Source organism: Lichenostomus cassidix, chromosome 2 (assembly GCF_008360975.1).
Source record: "Lichenostomus cassidix isolate B80296 chromosome 2, HeHo_3.0, whole genome shotgun sequence".
NCBI classification, from domain to species: Eukaryota; Metazoa; Chordata; class Aves; order Passeriformes; family Meliphagidae; genus Lichenostomus; species Lichenostomus cassidix.
In genome coordinates, this window is record NC_139482.1 from 80,738,751 (window position 1) to 80,761,812 (window position 23,062).

Genomic DNA, 23,062 nt, shown 5'->3' on the forward strand with positions numbered 1-23,062 from the left:
CCAGAGTATTGTTTAAATACATGATGCAAGAGATGAAAACAAGCAGATAATGAAAAAGGAAAAAAAGAAAATATCATGTAGTTGTTAGTTTTTGGCATTGTGTGATTAAACCATCTTCTTTAATGTTATTTTTGCCAGTATCTAATTAGCAGAGCCATCTGCCTAAGAAGTGCTGGACCATCTGTCTGGAGTACTGTTCTGTTCATTTCTTGGTTCTTGACTAATTAACTTCTTTCTCTATGAAATGTAATAGTACATTCTGTTTCTACATTTCAAAGTTCATATATAAATACATATATGAATGCATAGCTGTCTACCTGTATATGTTTTGAGTATCTGTGTAGCTATGGGAGCATAGTTCTCCCAGGAGGTCTGATTGTACTCACTTATGTGTGCAGCTTCAGCTGCAGATGAAAACCAAACTTTTTTTGTTGACCTGTCAATAAAACTAATACATCTCTCACTTAAATCATTCTAATTGACCAGTCCTTTCTTGACTGTGTTCAAATTTCAAATTTCCTGTCTAGTTTTACTAATTAAAGTTAGAATTAGAGAAAGTGGCAATATTAAACCTAAGTACTTAAGGCTCTGATTTTTTTCCCCTGTTGTATTTTGTAATCTTTCTGGAAAATTATACAATAATTTAGGTCGGAAGGGACCTCCAGATGTCTTGCCTGGGGACTTCCTTTGTTGCTGCATATTGGGCATGTAAGAGAATCCCTTGACAGTTACTTCTGTGAACATTATTTACCGTTTCTGCACTTTCCATATTTCTCTTTTAGTGTTCTTCAAAGGTATTGGGATAAACCAGTTTAAATTAGAGATTGTCTTTCAGTTTTCATTTGAGTTAATTTATTTGCAGTTAGTTAGTTTAACATGCTGAAGATACAATAGCTTAACTTCTAAGTGAGACTGTTACTGTTCATCCAGAGAAGTTACTAAAATATATTAGTTGTTCCAAAGAATATTATTAATTTCAATAATGTAATTTTTAAGTTCATATGTATGGGTGTTGGATATACACTTTTATTCATTTTGAAGATAATAGTTTCATTATCTTTAGTCGGAATTTTTTTCTTCACTGGCTGGAATTTCTCTCCTCCTACTACCCGTTGAAAATGCCTGGAGAGATTTCATCTGAAGTTTTGAAGTTCTTTACAAACATCAATATTTAAAACACTGATACACTTATTTACAATTGAAATGTTACAAAAAGCTGCCTGCCATTAGTTTGAAACTTAATTTCAAGCTTAGAGTTAAGTGTGCACCAAAGCCTTGGATTTGTTCAGTCTGATTTTATGTCAAATCTGTATGGAGCTTTGTGGTTCATGCATTTTTTTTAACCAAAGAAAAGTGAACTGTGACATCCTCATTGGAGTCCACAGGGTTAAATTCAAGTTGTTATCTTTCAAGTGCACTCTTTAGAATTGCTCACATGGACTCTCACACTGCTAAAAATCTCACTACATTACATAATTATAGTTTATTTACACACAAAGGAATGTAATCATGAAGAAAATTGGGAAATTAGGAGCACACTAAGTCGAGGCATTAAATTTAGAGGTGCTTGAAAGACCATATCGATCACAGGATTTATAAAAGCCATGTCATGGTAAATATTGTCAGCTTGCTCTCAGAAACAGACTGATGTGCCACCTTAAACCCTGCTCCTTAACCTATGTAGCTGTGTCCTTTGTAGAGATTTGTAGCAGCAGCTGTGTATGACCTATCCTTATTTTCTCTGACACTGACTTTCAAATCCCTGTTTGCTCTTTCACAGGAGCAAACAAACTTGAGTGTCTATAATTTGGTTCAATGAACTTTGGTGCAAGCTTAAGTAGAATTATAATATTAATTAAAACCAGTACACAGAATGCTGCAGGTTGTATTTTGCATGTAAAAAATGAAGGTTCTTGTTAAGAAAAGTAGAAAAGAAAATATCCTAACAGGATAAACCTTAGCTGTATAGACCTTCATAGTGAATCAAACATCCAACATAGTATGCATGTCATATCTGCACTCTTCCTCTGAACTTCATGGAAGTGTCATCAATCAGTATTAAGCGGGGGAATATGTCAGTTTAAGAGAAGCAGTGGATAACAGTAACATCTTTAAACATGGTTTTGCACTTGCTTTCTAGAATAATACAATCCATATATGTCCACCTGGTCTTTCAGTACGAAAATTTCCAAGTCTTAATCTTCGACTGGAAAAACCCACATTGTTATTATTCTGTTGGGACACTTTGTTTTGTCTTTATGTACTGAAGTTTCAAAAAAAGGACACATTTTTCTCTTTTTTTTCCGCACACTGAAGTGATGTTTAGCTTGAGGAGTTTTCTACCTGTCTTCCTCCTGTGTATAAGCAGTAGATTGTGTTGAATATCTGAATATCCATTGTTTTGGGAAGCTCCCCTGAATTTCCTGAAGATTAGAAGGTAGAAAGAAATCAAGCTTTGTATAGAAATGTTTGCCTGCATTACTGAACTATGTGGGAGCCTTAGGGACCAAAGTACAACAGATTGAACTACTCAGCTCTCTTCAGATGCCTTTGTACTTTTTTTCATTTGCAGCTTCCTCTCTTATCTCCTTTAGCAGTGGCACCAAGGGCTATAGGACTATAAGTATATGATTTCAAAGATGGGACTTAGCTTTGTCACTAATGTGTCTGCCCTTATTTCTTATCCATACAATATTACTCCTTTTTAGTAGATGTTGTCAGGAATAGGGTTTTCCCAGAGAGTTTGCTATTTGGTTAATTTGCAAGCATATATATTTATATTTAGTTTATATTTAGCAGTTTCTTCTATTTGGGTTCTTGTGTGTGCTGTTAACTATGATGTTCAGAAATGTTACATAATGTTTTAATATTTAACATCCTTCTCCTTCAGAAGGACTTAGAGCCAATTGAAAGCTGGGTATTTTGTCACTGCAAACTGATTAATTGATAAACATGTATTTAATGCAATTGTTTTTCTGCTGTTCATGCTTGACATATTTTTCTCAGTTCAGTTTTGACAAGATCTTTCCTTCAAGCCTTCCTTTTAAAAACCTATATTTCACTCTCTTTCTACTCTGACCTCCTCCTGGTAACTAAGTCTTGCATTTCTCCAGGCATTTGAAATTTTTTGTGCTTTTCAGAGATAACAGGTTCAGTACTTGTATCTAGTGCCATGAAACACAGAGATTCAGTGTGTCCTAATGGATTGATTAGGAATTTAATTGGTGCCACACGACCTGTTTTATGGATGTGAATTGCTTTTTGCATTACAGAGCCAAAAGAGTTAATTCATTGCTGCTTTTTTGTCTAACTCAGTATGAGATTTCTTTCATGCTGCTGACACAATTTATTATAAATGCTAGGGTCATTCACAAGTGGATTCTTCCAGAAGTTTTCAATATATTCCACGATATGCTGTAGTCATTTAGCATTGCAAAAGCAAATGCTGTAAACAGGAATGTTTAGGATGGAAGAAGTAATAGCATTAGTTTTCATGTGTTGTCTTTTTTTCTTCAAATGAAAAATGCTCATTCTTGGGCTTGTTGAAACACAAATACTCTGAAGGCATTTCCCCCCTTGATTTAAACAGGCTTTCACCCTATTATTAATTAGAAAGTCTGCTTGCTATTATTATAGTCTCCATTAAATACAAGTACAAAAAATTTCCTATATTAAATCTGGATAAATGGTCTTTCATTATTTCCTTGTAAATAAAAATGAAAAGGCTGTGGTTTCAATAATTAGGCAGCAGTGGTTACTTCAGAAATTTCAATTCTTCTTGATAAAATGTGAAGTGCTTTGTGGCATTTTTATCTAAAGAACATATGGATGTGCACTGCTGAGGTGAAAGAATGCAGGCTGATTTAAAATGCACTTTGACTACACAGCATATACAGGCATTCAAATATGTACATGCATTGGCACATTAACACCAAGCACACAACCTGCTCCACTGAACAGTAAAGTTTGTAAGTCATAGCTGCTGAATGTTAAATATGGAAATAACTGGAATTAACTCATGCAGTGAAATGGTGGTAATGCAGACTGGGCATTACAGTCCTGGCATAAATCTGTTGAAGCAGTGAGACAGCTCAAAAAATGAGGATAAATTGCATCTGCTTTGCAGTGCACTGTTTCACTGTTGTCTTTTATGTCCCTGCCCATTGCTTCTTTCTCTGAATGGATGTTTTAGTGCTTCTGATTAGTGCTGCAGTCACACCTTTAGATACTAAAATCTCCATTTGATGCTGAGATAAATACTTCAAAAAGTGCAACAGGGCACACTTTCCCACAGCACAAGGTTTTTCAGCAGAGCTGACATAAGCCACTGTGGTGATGAAGCTCAACTCTGCTGGAGAAAGAGGTTCAGCCTTTCTGTGTGTTCTTCTATCTTCTTACCTTAGTAAAGCTCCCCCCCCAAAAAAAGTGGCTAAAGAGTATCAAATGTAACTGGTTATTTCCGCTTTGATGATCAGTACTGTAGATCATGATGTTGGCCAGCCTCCTTTTGGATTAAAATAATTAAAAACTTTCAACAGCAAAGCTACGTTTCTAAGGAGAAAACTCTTAAGAGGCATTTATGGAAAGGATCATCCACAGTTAATCATCACTGTGTCTGAAACACACAACACAAACATGGGCTTAGATAGTTCCAAGGCTTATATTTCTGTGTTCCCTGCATCTCTAACAAATTCCTTTTGGTTGCAGGCAGTGGAGTGGCAATGCGATGAAGCTACTAAAAGAGCCTGTTACAGTAAAGGCAAATCAAAGGTAAGCAAGAGACAGCTGTTCTGCTTTAATAAAAATTTTATGTTAATAGCAGATGTAATTCAGTGTATAAATCTCTACCTTGTGCAGTTTTACTGTCTCCCTTTCTGAACAGAGATGTAGGAAAGAAGTCTGACACTGACGTGTAAGCAAAGGAATAAAGAAGAATATAGGGAGCACGGGATGAGAGATACAGTCATGTGACTGTTGTCTGAAATTACCATGAAATTTAGCTTCCAACAGTTTACTGTTTTGACTCCACAGGTTAAACATGGCATGTCATATGTAGTGAACTGTACTCTCACTTCATTTTCTGTGCTGTAAATCCTGAATAAGTGTGTAATTACTTTCTAAAATTCACAATTTATGTCCCTGTGCTTAAGATGCAATTTTATTAACTTTCTTATTTCCTATCTACTGGTGCTATGAAGAAAATAATATTAAATTTACTAACTTCTTACGCGTTGAACATGATACATTTTTTTTATTTAAAACCAGTTCTTTATCTGGTCAACTGCAATTTCTTTTATTCAATACAGGTAAATGTAATGCTAAAATGGAACCTGCGGCTGTCCCAACCTGAAGCTAGTTATCTAATTAATTTAAAAGCAGTTAGAATTGCATGCAGTCTATATTTTTAATTACTATACTGTTTAATGATTAAAGTTAATTCAGTTAAAACATAAAGGGAAAACTAACCAAGAGTGTAAGTGCAAAAGAGCACACTTGATTTTTTTCAGCAGAACATGTTGCATACATTATTGTTGTGCAAAACTCAAAGAACTCCAAGCTTCAAAAACATATTCTGAAAGCTCTGACATCTAGTAGAGGAGGAATCTCTTCTGCATAGGTATCTAATCACTGATTTTTTAAGTTCTCCCATTAAACAGTTTATTTCCATCTCCTTTTTTACTAAGTGCTGGAAAATAAAATTGCAGTATATGATTGTACATTTGAGATTAAAGAGGAAGAATGGCCTCACTTCATTCAGCAGAGCCATATTATACCATGAGGTATAGAAAAGAAAGAGCTTTTGGAATCTCATATTTTAAGCAAATGTTTAATTTTCTAAGTTGTTATTTCTCCCTAGAAAATTTATACTTCAACATGTAATATATCCCTCAAGCCTTTATCCTTAGTTTTCAGACGACAATACCTGGAAGTAAAGGAATATGCTCAGGGGTCAATAGAATATGACAGACTTCATTGATCAAGGGGCACATGCAGTAGAAACTATTCCGGTAGGAATGCAATGTAGAACTAAACATATATAACTTTGTTTTATAGTGATTTTCCAAGTTTAAAGCTGTGAGAATAACATTCAACTTGTCTGAAAGTCATAGTGCAGTGACTGTGATCTAACATGATGGATGGAAGTAATTGTAAATTCGAGGCTATAGTAGTGCACTTTTGAATGTTGTGTTGACAACACTGTTACCACACATTTGATTCAACAATGTAAAGCATCTGTTGCTATTAAATAATTTTGCTGGGACAAGTACTCAACAGTGGTGATACACATTTAAGAAGGGACCTTGGTGTAGTTTTTTATTCATGCAGAGTTTCATTTATGCTCATCACACCCTCTTGAAGAAGATAGTGATTGGAAGTTAGGCTGTCAGTGTAAAATAGTATATATGCTATTAAAATAATGACCTCTAGGACTGTTTCTTAGTATTATTTGGCTAAAGATTGCATTTGTACCTATAGCCATGTTCCTCATTCACAGTCTAGAAGAGTATAATCCTGATACTTCATTACATTCAAAAGTAATCCTCGGAGTAAATACTTCTCTTCTTCTTGGTACCGTTTGGCGTTTTTTTGGTGTGCAGACTTTGTGGCCTGAAAGCTTCATGTGAGATTTGCTGGAGAATGCAGAGATACTGACTGAGGAAACCTACCCAGCTGGAACAACAACTGTCTTTTTGAACTTTTCATGCCTCTTTTGTTTTCACTGATGTGGTCAAAGTTAAAATCAAAGGGTAAATTTATAACCAGAGAAAGGATAGCCAAACACTGTTTGTCTTTTATTGCCTTATTTCCAAGACTAAAGCAAGGTCACTATACTCTCTGTAGAAGGAGATGCATGCAGATGAGGAAAGCAGCTCATTTGCAACATGGTTCTCTTCCTAGTCGAACCACAATAGTCATCCCATGGGAAAACTGGGAATTATCAAACCAGGATGAATCCACTCCAGTGCTACAGAGAATGGTCCCTCTTCATAGGAAAACTCCTCGCAAACGCAATTCTGGATAATGTTATTGGAAAAACTCCTTGCTTGTCTGTTGTATAAATAGATCCAGGCCAAATTGCAGAGTTGCTGGGGGCTGCATTTCTGTAACATTTCTCAGGTGAATTCAAATTCCATGGGAAGGCATATCAACTTCCATGGGAAGAGACAGGAAAGACTGGAGACAAAATGTGTAAGGCCAGCCCAGACTGGCAAAGGAGAGATGAGGATTGCAGGGATGGCTGTGGGTAGGTTATTCATTCAGATCGTGGTTTCTCTTGAAGCTCTGCTGACCGCAGAGCAGCATGAGGGCAATGAGTTCAGGTGGCAAAACTGAAAGCCACTTTACTGATGGACTGAATGCCCTGAAGCCAGAAGGTGTCTTTTAACCCTGAAGCAACTCAAGTAGTTTTGAGATAATGGTCAGTGAAACACAATTCTTTTTTTGTTCTTGAGAAAGAAACTGCAAGGAATTTTTGCCTGTAGCTGTTATCAGTTGTTCTGAGGTTTATGCTTTAGAAGCCAATGAGGGAAAAAAGCTGAAGGGGAAAATATATAGGGACATCTGTCACATTTGACAGTGTAATGCGCACTTGACTTTTGAAGGCCACTGTTTGTTACTCAGACTTCAGACATTTATCCACCAATTTAGCTGTTGCCTAAAATAGCTAGTGGCTCCAGGAGTGAGCCACACAAAATTATGTCCTTGTGGCCAGCATGCATTAGCATTTAGAAGTCTAAAACACCGCACATGATTAAGGGAATAAATTTTTCCATTCATGCTGACACTTGTGGTTAGGAATGATAAAAAGCAAAAATTTAAATGCACTTGGTAAGAGTACAATAAACCAAAGGGAGGTTAAAAATAATTATGCTAATTGAAATTAAGTCACATCCCTTGCTTATTTAAGTTTCTAATGGCTGGGTGTGTTAGTATCCAAACCTTCAATAAAAGTATTTAAAAATTAAATGCAAGTGTATTTAAAATGTTAACCTATACAGGAAATATTGCTGCAAGAATATAACTATACTGCGGCCAGATTGACCTTGAACTGTCAAGGTGGTCTTAAACTTAAGTAACAACCTAGTCTGCTTGGCTGCTGAATTGTCTCTAATAGTCATATTTTGTTTCAGATATGCTGATACAGAAGTAGAAAGTACTTCCTAAATGTATTTCTTTATTTCAGATATATTTTTATAAGCAAATAGGAAAATATATGACATAGAAGTCAAGACGAACTGGGGAATAAGACTACATAAAAGATGGCTACCAAACTTAACACCACCCCCTGACCTAAAAAACCCTTTGGTTTTGAAGTCCTTTGCCACTTCTAAAGCACACATCTCATTTTTGTGTGCCAGAAGTGAATCAGTACAGCCAAGCTTGACTTCAGAGATAGAAAAGTATCTCTGAACAATTCAAGTGACTAAGTAGCAAAGTCCTTTTTCAGTATGTTTTTGGGTGGTGATAGTTTTATTAATAACTAATTTTTTTAAAAAATTTTCTGTAGTATTAATGTGCGTATTTTTTCAAATTAAGAAAACAGCCAATTAAAAAAAAGTTATTAATTCAGTTTTCATTTTTTGCACTGTGTGCCCAACAAAAATTTGATATGAGATATCTTATTTGCCCTGTTGCACTATGGATTGCTGTCAAGTTGGCACCAGACTTGGGAACATTAAAGAAAGAATCTTGTGATTCCCAAGAATGTCAGAGTTTAAGAAAATAGCATTATTTCTGAACAAAATGAGTGGGTGATTAGCGTGCGAGTAATTTGGAAATGACACTATTTCAGGGAGCTCTGGCATATGAAGAGGAGAGGTTGGATGGGTTGTAATGTCAGAACCCACTTATTTTTCCTACACTTACATTCCATGCCTTGCTACAAAGGGCAGAATGGAAACAGACCAAAGAACAAATTACCCTCTTACGTTCTGTGAACCTCCTTGAGCACCTTCCCACAATAAAAACAAAAACCAAAACCTAAAAGACTTGCCTTCTAGTTTGGGGGTTTTTTTTGGTGATGGTGTTAAAGCAGCCTGAGCAAGGTAACTGCCAAAACTACCAAGATGTGAAATAATTATTTTAAAATGGCTTGTTGCACTGCCCAGCTCTGTTTTATGGTTGTGTATTAGCTTCCTTTTGGTTTAAATGATATTAAGGTGAAAATTTAATAAAGTTCAATATAAAAACTTGTATTTTTTACCCAATAGGAATCAGGTCTTCTGAGATGTTTATCCCTTACCCTTAAAGGCTCAAAGAGAAGCATTTAAAAGCTAGATTTTCGTGAGAAAAACTAAGGCAAATGTGGGTTTGAGACGTATTTTTTCAAAGAAGTAGGTTTTTTTATCTGAGATTTTACAGGATTTTTTTATTTTTAACTTTACTTTTATGAGGAAAGGTATAGAAGATAAATTCTGAGAGTTTTCTCAGAGACCTGTAAAGTATTTTCCCCATCTTCTTTTGCAGTCTGTTTTGTTCCTGTTCAATTTATTCAGGATTATATTTGTTGTCTTCCAGGATGCGAGTCTATTTTCAAGATAAACAAGCAATCCATTTAATATAACCATAGGCCAGATAATGGGACTTCTGTGCTATTACTATTGTATGGATTTACTTACATGATTTCACTTAATATCTGCTAGAATTGCATAGCTATATTTTTGCAAGGTTTTGCTCAGGCTTTTTATGAGACTATCTTGTGGTGAATGCTAGAGAGCATTCAAAAGTTTCCAGGAAACTTTATTTTATCCAAACGTATGGTTGATCATTTTATTAGATATGGACATTGATTTTTTCAACAAAAGTGTTTGAATTTTTCCTCATACAGTTCTGGGGAGATTTTTAATATTGCCGGAGAAAGCTTTCTGTCTGAATAAACAGTAGAAATTTTTATTGATTTCTAGCTGTTGAAATGAGAGATATGAACGTCATAAAGCCTTCACCCATCCTAATAGGGTAAAAGATGTGTTAAATTACTCCTCAGGGTGAGCATCTTTGTATTGTGGTAATGAATTTTTTGGAGAAACTTTGAATTAACAGGAAAGTAGATGCTTCTAATAAAACAAATAGGTTAAATTATGAAATTAATGGTAACAAATTTGCATCTAAACATCTCAAGAATTTTATTTTTACCAGTTTCAGTATATTCGTGTTACTGACAACCTGTTCTAATCTGTCTTTAAATCAACATCTGATGTCTTGAGACAGTAGTGCATTATTTAAGACAGCATCTATCAGATCATCTATTTGAACTATGAGCTCAGAATTTAGCTAAGTCTTTGAAATATATCCTGATAGGAAATCTTCAGTACTAGAGAGGTTTATTGTTATTCTATTCAGAACTTTACAGAAAGGTTGATGGATGCATGTGTGTGAATAAGAAATCTGTGCATATTGGGATTGCTAACTCAGGTATGCTTTAGCCTTGTTCACCTAAATTTTTTCTGTGTGGATAATTAGCCATGGAAAGCAAAGTGTTATTGGTCTTCTCAGTACTTTTCAGTATCACTGAATATCTTCTTTCTTTTCTACATGGCAGGAGGAATGCCAGAACTACATTCGAGTGCTTCTTGTTGGAGGCAACCATCTCTTCACCTGCGGAACCAACGCGTTCACTCCAATCTGCACCAATCGCACGGTACGAGTTGGGTGTTGTGCCCCACAAGCTGATGTCCTGTTCTGAGGCAGCAGATTAAAAGGCAGAGCATGCTGTGGCTGAGAACTGGCTATCTGTGTATTGGTGGGGGAGCTGATGTGTAAAAGGCTGATTTAACTGGTGGCAGGCCAAACAGGAGAGCCAACCAATCTCTTTTTGCAGCCTTTTCCTCGGCTGTGGGAAACGCACAGCTATGAGCAGATCAGTTCCTCCTACATGCCAATTTTTATAAACCTTGGGTCTTTATAAGACTTCTTCCACACTCAGATTTGATTAGCATCAACTGGTTTAGTTATAAAATGTGGTTGTGTAGCTGCATACTGTGTGTATGTGTAGTTCTGGAGAAATGAGAGTACCTGTATTGGTGATTTCTGATTGGTGAGAATGAGAACTCTTGATTGAGAAGATCTGTCGTTCTGTTTTCAAAAGAAACCCTAATTGTAGCATCAGTAATAGTCATAATAAAAATGAAAATGTGACTGTTTGGACTAGGCTGCCTATTTGTTTCAGAGGGGAGAAACATTTTATTACGAAGAATAGCTGTGTTACTAAAAATCTCCTTGACAGATTTATTATATTTAAACCCATTGTACCTTGATTTTCAAATAGCATATTAACATCATGCTTTGGTTTATGGCTGAAAGTATTTGGGCTACTAAATCAGAGATGGTTCTGCTGAGTTGGAAAGCTCCTTTTGTTAATCTCATTTTTCATGTGAGATTCTTTTTTAAAACACACCAACAAAACAAAAAATAGATTTTTTTCACTGTTGTCTAGTTGTTTGATATAGTGAATGCCTTAGTTAATTCTGGCAATCAGGTTTGGTTTTATTTTTCATAATAACAATCTTTGCAGAGACAACTAATTTTTGAACCCCTTCTAATAGAAAACATTTAGGTATGGTGGATAATGATTGACATGCAGGTTCTACATATCACAGTGGCAGAAGTGAGATCTGGAAACATTACAATAAGATTTTCTATATGAGACAATTTCAGATTGGTGTAAAGGTCAGCTCATCACTATTGTACAATACCAAAGGCGGTAACTGGTGGTTGTCATGAGATTTTGCTCAGACTGATGCAGCTTGGCTGAAATGATAATTTTCAGGTCATTTTAATCCCTTTTTCTAATTCTTTTATAGTTAAGCAACTTGACAGAGATACATGACCAAATCAGTGGCATGGCTCGTTGTCCCTACAGTCCCCAGCACAACTCCACTGCTCTTCTCACTTCCAGTGGAGAATTATATGCTGCCACAGCCATGGATTTTCCAGGAAGGGATCCTGCTATATATCGAAGTCTGGGGGCCCTTCCTCCTCTCCGAACTGCCCAGTACAACTCCAAGTGGCTGAATGGTGAGTGCTGCTGGACAGTGAGACTCATCTTTTTTTAACTCGTGTTCACAATATTCATGGTATTGAAATTCCATTGTGAGAGTTTGAATGGTTTTTGAGTATTGTTTATTTAAATTTTAAATTATTTTGCTTTTTTAATATATTAATTTACTAGTGTAAGTGTTCTAGAATTTAATACAGCTGAAGTTTGGAGATGTGCCCTTAAATATATGTCATGTTTGCAGGCAGAAGGATGAGCTGCACTTATGGGGCTCTTACATTGCAAAGCTGAGTCAGCTTTGAGCAGTAGCTTGCACTGAGCATTCTTTTCTGAGTCCCTCAAAAACCTGAGGCAGAAAATAAGCAGTTTAGAATGGACTGACTTCTCCTGGCTTTCCGTGCAGCTCCCAGCCTTGACAAGCAGAAAAAGTTCAGCTTTCAAGCTGCGTAGGTGGCAGACTGATATTTTTGACACTTACTATAGCCAAAGGATAGGGAATAGTCTATGAAACATATCATAAAATTATGTTTAGCAGTCAATTTTTTGTCGTGGATGTTGATCACCTGATGAGGATTTACAGCTGGGAGAAGCTGTAAACAGATTGGTATTCCTGAGATATGACGGATGGAGTTTCCATTTTGTTCATTACCAAAAAAAAAAAAAAATCAAATCATATTCTTCTGAAATGAAGATTATTATTAAGCATGAAGTGTGAAATTAAGTATATTATAATTTGTCCATGCCTGTTCCAGAAGAAGAAAAAAATAATCATAATACGTGCTACGTGACACAACAGTCGCTATTCCTACAGCACATTTTATGTTATGATGGGATTATTCTCATATTTGAAATTAAATACAAATAGAAATCCTTCTAGCTTCAGAACATTTGGTTAGCTGAAAGTAACAGACTTTATTTTGAATATTTCAGTTCTCATATAATGTGAATGCTGAATTGTGCTTATATGATTGGTATATTTTACTTGAACAATGAGGTTCAAGTACTCATCAGAGGTAGCTTGCAGAAATTTGTGACCTTCTCCAGAGGTCAGATGATTTTAGAATACTAATTAACAACAACAACAATAAAATCCTAAATTGTATGGAACATAACAGAATTACAGCAGTGCAGAAGAAGTGAGGGGGAAAATGAACTCATTGTATATATATTCCTGTTCAGGCACCCTTTGTCCACACAGCTTGGTATTGGAACTAATTGCTGTGCCACACCTGTGTGCTTTTGTCAAAGGGGAAAAAGTCTTCACACAGAATTTGCAGCTTAACTGGATATTTTTCTGCCAAAGGCACGGTAAAATTCCTTCTAGACTTCTCTAATTAATCATATTCGCTGTATTCACATTTTGTCTATTAAAAGCTTCAGATGTACTTATACATTCTCTGTTAGAGCTCATTCTTCTTCCTCAAAACTGTTTAAGTTACCAGGACACTGTAGCTTTTATCTTTGGGGAGGAAAAACAAGATGAATTTTGTAATTGGAACCCATTTAAGTGAGTCCAATAAAAGACTGAAAGCAGCCCAGGTAACTATCTAAAGGAAGGGGGAATATTTTCTGGGGTAGCTAGGAGTGAGGGATTCATCCACTTGACTTGGGAATTCATCTGCTTTTGTGTCGATTTGCATGCTTATATGACTCAGTACCAAGAAAGACATTAGTTTCTCAGTGCTTGGACTGAAGTGAAGGTTTTGCTGCTTTCACTGAGAAAGTAACACAGATCAATAATCCTGTAAGGAAAGTAAGGCATCAACTGGAATGGAAGCTCCCTAGTCAATATCTGTTCAGCAGCAGTAGCTCACTGTTACTGTAATTCAGCCTCATTTGAGGTGTTTCTGTTCATGAACATGTGTCTGTCAATGTTTCCAATTCAAAGTTTTCCTCAGAAGCACCGTGTTTTTTTGCATGTAGATTTTCTGCTCTGCAAATCTTGTTGTACCAATTCAAATAATTTCTGGGGGTGATGGCAGTATTCTTCAAACACAGCTGATTATCTTGCTCTATGCTTTATTGCAATGCAATTGTTGATTTTAATGGCTAGTACAGCAAATTCAGAGATCTTCAATCCTATCACTCAGGCAACTAGGACATGCCTATATGCCTAGGTAATCTGCTCTTGGTGCTGTGTAGGAGGGGAGTATGGACCTGCTGTGTCAGGTGGCTGGGGTGAGATCCCATATTACCATATTTCAGCTTCTGGAATCACAGATTTCACAAAGAAAATACGTTTATGTTTTTTACCTGAGTTCTCCAATTGTTCTGGCTCAGCAAGATTCATGTATTTATTATTGGGCCCTACTGGGGGCTTGATAGGCCTGGAAGTAATCCACATCAGCTGAGGAGATTAGTTAGCAGCTATTTACTGAGCATCATTCTGATCAGCTGCTTACCATTAGCAGATTATGGAGAAATCAGTGAACTGTGATTTCTGCATTTTTTCTTGATGCACTCAACACTCAGTTACTTGGGGAGGAGATGAAGAGTTGGATAGCTCGGTTAAAAGTATTAATTATTCAGTAGATGTGTAACAATTAGATAGAGGAATATGCTGAGAGAATATAACTGAAGAGGAAAAAGAAAATTAATGTGAAGCACAAGGATTTTGAACAAACATAGGTCTATAAAAGTAGATGGACAGCACAGCAACACTGCCAACAAAGAAATCCTGTTTTTGACTGGAGCTAGTTTTTGTGGAGCCATCTTCGAGGGTCTCTGAATATACTGTTTGCTCACCTACTAGACAGCCTGCTTCAGGATTTGTCTCCCCTGAATTTTGTCTGGTTTAAAAGTTTTTATTGGCAGAAAGGACAGTTTACCAGTTACAGATATCTGCACACTTCCCTAAAGTTTTCCCTATTTTGGAAAATTTTAGAGTATCCACAACACGTCTTCTTCATTGGTGGAGGAAAGAAGCATCTGGTGGTACTTTCTGAATTTAGTGTCTTTTAACATTTACAGTAGCAATCTATTCAGCTCTTGAATGTCCCTGAATATGATCACCATTAATTTACTGTGCAAGGTGTCCTGTTCTCTCCTTTCCTTCTTTACTCCAAAGTGTACATGCTCTCCTTTCTTTTTCTCTCCGAATCCATGTCCAAGTGCTTCTGTGCTTAAGGGAAACAATTTGAGGTGATAGAGTACACAGTGAGGATTGTGTCTAAAGCAGACATCTCTTCCACTGATTTCTTCTCCTGACCAAAGCTTATAATAAGGAAGACCTTGAGCTTCAGCCAACTGCTCAGGTCAGTAAAGGGCAGAATGTTGCTGGAATGTTTTAAATTCCCTTGTAGTATTTAATAAAAAGAATAGTCTGCCTTAGCAGCCTGTTACGGACATTATTAGGTGATAACAAATAAATTGATCTTTCATTAAGCTGGCATGCTCTCTATTTCAGTGTCTTTAAGCTCTCAATGTAACATGTTTAAATAATATCTGAAGTTGATATAGTTATAGTATGTTTCTAGTTAGACTTTGCTGTAGAGTTGATCTGCAAAGTGCAGAAGGGGCAGAATTCATCACAGTTTGCTCTAGAGAGCAAGCAAAGAGAATTAAATGTAATAGTTATATTTGTAGTCCCCAGGTGCAGTGTGTCCAGATTGGCAAGGAAAGGCTTCACTGTTTAGACTTAGAATCCTTTTCTGTAGTCCAACATTTGCAGTTAGTAAAGGTATTTCTCCTTTCAGTACACCTCTTTAAATCACTAAATGTTTGATATGATGTTTCAGTGTGAAAGTTTGCCCTACTAAAATGTCTGTTTGCTTCCCTCAGCCAATAAAAGGGCAAAGGAGATTTAAAAAAAGAAAAGGAAATCCATTTCTGTTTCATCACATGGAGCAACACTACACATGGAGAAACATTACGTTTCATCATTTGCTAAATGCCTTTGCTTACAATTGCATGGGTCTCCAACTATCTTGAAATGATTGCAGCTGTATTCTTTACCCTAGACATGCAATGATAGATGCTATTGGAACTCATTAAATAAAAAAACCTGTGTTCTAAATGTCATGACATTTCATCAGTGGGTAGACCATAGATGATTGAAACGTAATCCTATATCAGATGTAGCCCCAAAGCAGAATAAAATAAAATTAAATCAAATGAAATAAAATGAAATCTCTTGCAAATCGGAAGCCTTTCTGTCTGAAGAGAGGAGTGTTTGGATTGCTCTGCTTTGCTAGTAGACATAATATTACCATTTTTCCTCTTGCTGTCCTAAGCATTTCGTTATTAGATACTCTTACTAATGTAGTTCTTCTGAGACCACTTTCTTAAAAAACATTTTGCTTTATAAAAAGCTTATTAATCCAGAGCAGATACTTTTAATCTTCACAAGTAATAGTAAAATTCTTACAAAGGTGGTTTTGTTAGTGGGGTTTAATACAGCTCTGAATCAATTCCTGTTGTTGTTTGTTAGCAGACTTTTATTATAACTTTTGATGCTAGTAGGATGTATAGAGAGAATTTATGATTTAAGAATAAAAATTAATTCTTTCAATTTTGCTTTTAAGGATTAATGGAAATGGCTATAATAATTCAGTGTTATCCTTTCGTTTTTCTGGGTTTTAATGAAAACCCTTGTAATTACCTAGTGCAAGCTTTTCTTTATTATGTAATATTTCATGTATCTCAAAACCAGTGTGTGCTTGAATGTGCAATGTAGTCTTTCAGATAAGAGACCTGACTGAAAATATGCAAAGCATATTCTATCAGTTGTTGCTTATTTTCAAGAAGATAAATAATTTCTTTTCTTTGGTTGTGCCATCCATGATGTTGGTTCTTTTCTTTTGTGTGTATCATCATTTTTGCCAGTATCCTAAAATAGGAGAGAAAATACCTGCTGGTTTTGAAACCTGTCCTTAGGCTTCTTCACTGGAACACCTACCAGAAGAAAAATTTGAGCAGTTAAACTATGTTTTTCCTTTCAAATTTGTACATCTTCTCCCCAATGGTAGTGACAGGGTAGGAGAGCAGTAAGTTGGTGTGAGATGGAGGTGCCTCCTCTGACTTCCTTTTTCCAGTGCCAGAATAAGTTATTACGGAACACCCTCATAGCATTTCCTTACCTGCTTGAAATGGTAGAGACAAGAAGCACTACCCATGAAGTTGGGATGTTTTTACTTCTTATCTACCCTAGGCAAACCAGCAAGGTCCAACTTCCATTTATTAAAAACTCTAGGATGCTATTGAGGACAGAGACTCTTCTTTTATGTCTCGTCTAGCCTGCTTATGTCAGGTGCCAATCAGAGAGACTGAATGAGGAAGGAGGACATTTCTACAAGCAGATCATCTCTTACCAACTGTGGAGAGGCACAACAGGAGCAGTAGCCTCATTAATGCACAAAACTATGATATGCAGTGACCCAGAGAGAATGAAAGAATTCAGGACTGAAATGCATCAAAGCCAGGGGAAGGTGGAAAATGTCAAGTTTCAGGGAACATGAACAGATGAAAATCAGCATTTATCAAAAAAAGGAGGAGAATGAAAGGTTACCTGAATATGAAGAATAATGTCTTTACTGTGTGAGTAACTATGCGCTGGAACAGACTACCCAGAAAGGTTGTGGAGTTTCATTCACTATAGATATACAAAGAACAGCCTGGGCATAATCTTGTCCAATGTGCTCTAGGATGACCCCACTTGGACAGGGAGGTTGGACCAAATGACCCACTCTGGTCCCTTCTAACCTGACTCATTCTGTGATTCTGTGTGATCTTGTGACAGAAATATTGGAGGCAGAGATGGAATTTCCACAGCAGACATACCAAGTCGTAAGGGTTAAAGGGGAAGAGGATGATTAGGAAATTGGTTTCCTTTTTGTTATTTAAAAAAAAAGGAAAAAAGAAAAAGGAAAAGAGGAGCAGGTTGTAGTAGCTTGATGCTGGACAGGTTTCAGGCACTAACCAACAAGGCCTCTCTAGCACTCCCCTCCACAGATAAATGGGGGAGAGAAAATATAACAAAGGGTTCATGAGTTGAGAAAAAGACTGGGAGAGATCACTCACCAAATGTCATCATGGGTAAACAGGCTCAAATTAGAGATATGAATTGAATTTATTGCTAACAAAATCAGAGCAGGATAATGGCAAGTAAAATAAAACCTTAAAACCCTCTGCCTTCTCCCCACACCTCTCTCCTTCCCAGCTCTACCTTCTACCCCAGCAGTGCAGGGAGACAGGGAATGGTCAGGTCATCACGCATGGCTTCTCCTGCTGCTCAGGGAGAGTAGTTCCCCTGCCGCACCATGGAGTCCCTCCCATGGAAACAGTTCTCCATGAACTTCTCCAGCGTGAGTTCACTGCACATGCAGCAGTCCTCCCAAAACTGGCATGGGTCTCCTCCACGGGCTGCGGGTGGATCCCTACATCCCTGTGGATCTCCATGGCTGCAGGGGCACAGCTGCTTCACCATGGTCTGCACCACGGGCTGCAGAGGAATCTCAGCTCCAGCATCTGGAGCACCTCCTCCCTCTCGTTCTGCACTGACCTTGGTGTCTGCAGGGCGAGTTCTCTCATGTTCTTTCACTCCTCTCTTCTGTGGCCACAATTGCATCTGCGCAATAACTTTTCTTCCTTCTTAAATCTGTCATCACAGAGGCATTGCCATCGTTTTTAATTGGCCCAGCCTTGACCAGCAGCATGTCCATCTTTTGGAGCTGCTGTGGATTGGCTCTGCCAGACATGGGGGAAGCTTCTGGCAGCTTCTCACAGAAGCCACCCCTGTAGCCACCTGTTGCCAAAGCTTGGCCATGCAAACCAAATGCATGGGTCTGCAGGGAAAGTCATTTGATTGTGTCCCTCCCTGCAAAACTAGAACAGAGAAAAAAAATGAAATGGCAGTGCAAATGTTTGGAGAGAAATGGGTAAGCCATCGTAATTCATAACTGCTGGTTGGCAAAATCTCCTTAAAGAACACTAGATTCCTGTGTATGTGGAATTCTGGATTCAATTTTAAGTAACCATCCAAACTTCTGGATCTTTTGAAAGATCCCCATAGTCTGAATTTCTAGAGGTTTTGAGCGAATTAATGTAATCCCTACATATTTTTCACCCTTGCCCCCCTGCCCCTGCATGTACAGCTTTGCAAGGTGTCTATCCAGTGAATATAGGTGACACAAAATCCACTGAACTCCAGGTGCAAGCTTCAAGGGCTTGAATAAGTATTAGGTCAGCATAGAGAATGGCTTCTGTGACTAAGTTTGTCACTGGCAAATTTGCATCAGCAAAATGATGTAATAAATTGCCAACTATTATGCCATGTGAGAACACTTTACCTTGAAAATGAAGGAGATTTATTTGAAATAAACAACAGGAAATAAAACAAGGAATTTTGTAATACCATATTTGAAAATAATTTTTCAGAAAATAAATAATTGCATTTCAGACTTTATTAGAATACATCAGTAAAAAAGTAATGAGTGCATCCACTTTTATGACTATGCTGAATTGTATTATAAAATCTATCAGCAATATAAGAGAAGATTGGAAAAAAAATGTCTGGGAGACACAGTTTTAGTGTATTTTGCTGTCTTTGCTCTTCCATACCTATAAAATTTTCAATTTAGCAAAAGAAAAAGAATGTAAAAGAAGTCATGGAGAGCTAAGGCATTGCAAAGGAAATAGTCAAAATAGATTGGTAGCCAGCTACTCTATGACAGGTTAGCATTTTTAGCACGCATCCTAGGTAATTGTGAAACACACAGGAAAAATAGCTGTTAATAAACCATTTCCACCAGTTTCACACAGTACTTAACATTTTACAGCTCAGCTCCTGAGGATGGATATAGCTGTGATGACCACAAGTTATATATTACTTTTGATATATGTAATGCTGTAGGAAAATTTTACTCTGTGATTAAAATTTGGCCTTAAACCTTCATGAGCAGTGATGCCTTGATCAGCCTAATGCAAGGTCTGTACTTTTTTTCAACAGCTGTGAAGGGCTACAACTAAATGAACATACTCAGTGAATATACAGAGATGGCAAAATGGAATTGCAGCTGGACTTTGTTGATCATGTCAATAAGAGGAAAGAAAATAATATAGACTGGCACATCTGAAGCCTAAATTCTTCCCATTACTTTAAATGCCCCTTTTGGAGAGCATTTCTAGCTGAAATGTGAAGTGTATTCAAAAAAGCTCAAATGCATATTTTTAGAATTTAATGGTATTAAGCATTAGGCTGAATATGAATATTTGGAAGAAATGGGTGTTTAGAGGTCAAGAGTATGGTGTGATTCATTGATCTAGTGAGGTCAGTGAACAATATCTAGATAGATATCATTCAACATTACAGCAGCATTTAGGCTCCTAAGATTTTGAATACATTGTGCATTCAAGTATCTTTGTGTGTATGTCTTATTTTGTGTGCATGTATACAAATAAAAACAAATAAAATATTTCTGATCTATACACAGAAAAGCTTAATAGTTTAGCTTTCTTCTGACATTTCTGGGGTTAATTTCACTTTTGACTGGGTCTTTGAATGCCTTGCACTTCGGATGTGAGTGATCACATCTCACAGGATCTGTCAGTTGAAATCACAGCTCTTACTTGCTTAGAGTATGCATTGGACCTTTTAATCCTTAAGGTTAATTGCTGTTACTTCTTTAAAGAAAGTTATATAATTTCCTGTCATTTGGTTCACTCTGGAAACAGCAGCATCCACTAACTATGTAAATTAAGCCATGTTTTTGTGCTTCAGAAGATGGGAAGTTATATGGATTAAAGAGCATGAGCAAACTTTCTTGCTCCTAAGCTCAGACAGCGAGAAGAGGGCAGGACTACCTCAGATGCTCTCACAGATTCCTGTATAATTCCTCTCATCCTTTTACCGACTCAGATTGCATCTGCACCACTAAACAAAAAAAGCCCAGGAAATAAGCTAATGCATGACACCTTTGGCAGGTGGAAAAGGAAAATAATCTAAAGGGAGCCATTTTGTCTTCCTAGGAAATGCTTTCATATTAAGAACAGAGACTGTGCTCCCCTGAAAAAGTAGTTTTGTCTCCAACCTTCAGAAAAACAATCATATTATTTCCAATTGAAACACTACCTTGGCTTCATATGGTTGAGTTGTCTTCTTTGCAATAACTTAGAAGAGTCTGAGGGGAAACATCCTTGTTGGGCAGTCACACTGCTTTTTGAAGGAGATTCCCAGGGTTTATGCTGAGGAAGCAAACTTCAGAAATAGCAGAGTAGTGTGTTTGCCCAGGGGCAGGGCTGACTAGCCACCCAGTGCTTTCAGCACGTGGTCTTGTGCCTCTGTCAAGTGTTGCATTGTGCTGTACAATGCATATATTTCTTGGGTCACATCAACAAAGTCATTTTCTTGCTTTCCTGATTCCACTGGTTCCATTTAATTTGGGAAAGTCTAGTCAGCTTGACACATCCATAAATTGAGTATATAAAATCCCTATAAAGGTCGTATACAATACTCCTGACATTATTACAGGTTGACATTCTCATACTAAGTGTATCCTGTCACATACCAGAATACTTGCACTTGTTGTGGTGATCTGATAAATCAGAAATGAGATGTGTTTGCCCTTCCAGAACTATTTGCAAAGTCAGCACGAAATGAGAGATTCACTTCATTTGCTGCATTAAAAACGTTCATGGTAAGGTCTCCCTGTCAACAAATAGCAGTTCACAGCACAATATTTGGACACATAAGAACTGATTTTTCCTAGCTGGGAAGCTCCTTTTTCCTTTGAAGTTTTGAAGTGACCCTGTTCATTTTTCCCAGAGAGTGAATGAAATAAATAATGTCTGACATGATAATCCTTCCATATCCACTGAATTCCCCAAGGTAACTTTAAGATTACTGTATTTAGTGCAAATGAAAGCAGTTTTCACAAGTTTCAACAGTAGGTCACATTTTCATCAGTTCATAATCAGTAAAGTATGAATATAGGTGCTTGCAGATGTATATATTGTTTCTCATCTTTAAATCCATGAAATATGAGTACCAGATATTGTACATGCATTATGATTATCAGTGCAACTTTAAAATGCTGTCTTTTGAAAGGCTTACATGGATTTTCAAGAACCCTGAATACATTCTGAGTGCATTTCATATTCTTTTTACTCCTATAGTTTGTGAAGTTTCTTTTATTTTTGTAATTCCTCATTCCTTATAGTGAGTGCTTCCAACAGTGGTTTTTTTAACTGTGCAGTGAGATCCTCTGGTGCCAATGTAGGAACCTTTTTATATCAATGGGCCTCCAATGAGAAATATCTTCAGGTCTAATTGCAAGGCCTCCTTGTTTAATGTTTGTACAGAACGTTTTTTGTGGGTGGATCAAATTTATTTTGAGTATTTGCACAGTAGGTTTTTGAAGCCTTTGAAGCAAAATCCCTACTGAAATAGAAGTTTTACACAGATGTGGAAGGAAGATTTAAAGTTCTAGTAGGGTTAACCTTACTAATAGTTTAGTTCTGTGTATATTGTCAGTGCAATTTTATTTGTAATGATATCATAAATTCTGTGAAACTATTTTGCCTTTTTTCCCCCTTTTTTAAAAGAAAAAAAGTGTACTAATACTCTGTAACTTATGAAAGTTCAGGGCACCAACAGCTTCTCAAAATTGTTTGGTTGCTGTCTGCCAGCAAAATACCTGTGCAGCTCCAAATGTGGGAAAAATGAGTAGTATTCCAGACTGCTCTCAAGGAAGCACTTAATAAAATAGAGAGTGAAAGTTATAGGGAGGAGTGAGAGCTCTATTGGATCTGCTCAGCTTCATACATCCGAGGCAGCTCATAACCATTGCTGCCAAAAACCTGTCCTGGGGACTCAGCACAGCAGATAGAGATGGACACAGAGGATACATCAGCTGGGATCTGGTCTGTCTTTGGAAAAAGAGTTTTCTGACAGAGGTTGGACTGCTGTGAAGCAATGCCAGCTTGCTTGCCTTTTTAGTGCCCCTCAGACGTTTTGATAGGTTTCAGATACTCCTGTAAAATGCTTAGATTGGATTACAGCAGCCTTTTTCTATATGATAATGCTGTCAAAACATAATCAACTATTAATTTTATTTGGAGTGTTTCCTCACA

The 23,062-nt window shown here is 36.9% G+C and overlaps 1 protein-coding gene across 3 annotated transcripts in view; it reads left to right on the forward strand.

The window, feature by feature from the left end:
* SEMA5A (semaphorin 5A) overlaps positions 1-23,062 on the forward strand; it is a 231,327-nt gene that overhangs the window by 83,154 nt on the left and 125,111 nt on the right. For all 3 annotated transcript variants that reach the window (XR_014850013.1, XM_085052160.1, XM_085052159.1), the window contains exons 5-7: positions 4,708-4,770; positions 10,541-10,639; positions 11,802-12,015. Coding sequence is in view for 2 of the 3 variants with exons in the window: in XM_085052160.1 (XP_084908286.1) it covers positions 4,708-4,770; positions 10,541-10,639; positions 11,802-12,015 (376 nt within the window). In the remaining variant the exon portion in view is untranslated. The remainder of the gene's footprint in view (positions 1-4,707; positions 4,771-10,540; positions 10,640-11,801; positions 12,016-23,062) is intronic.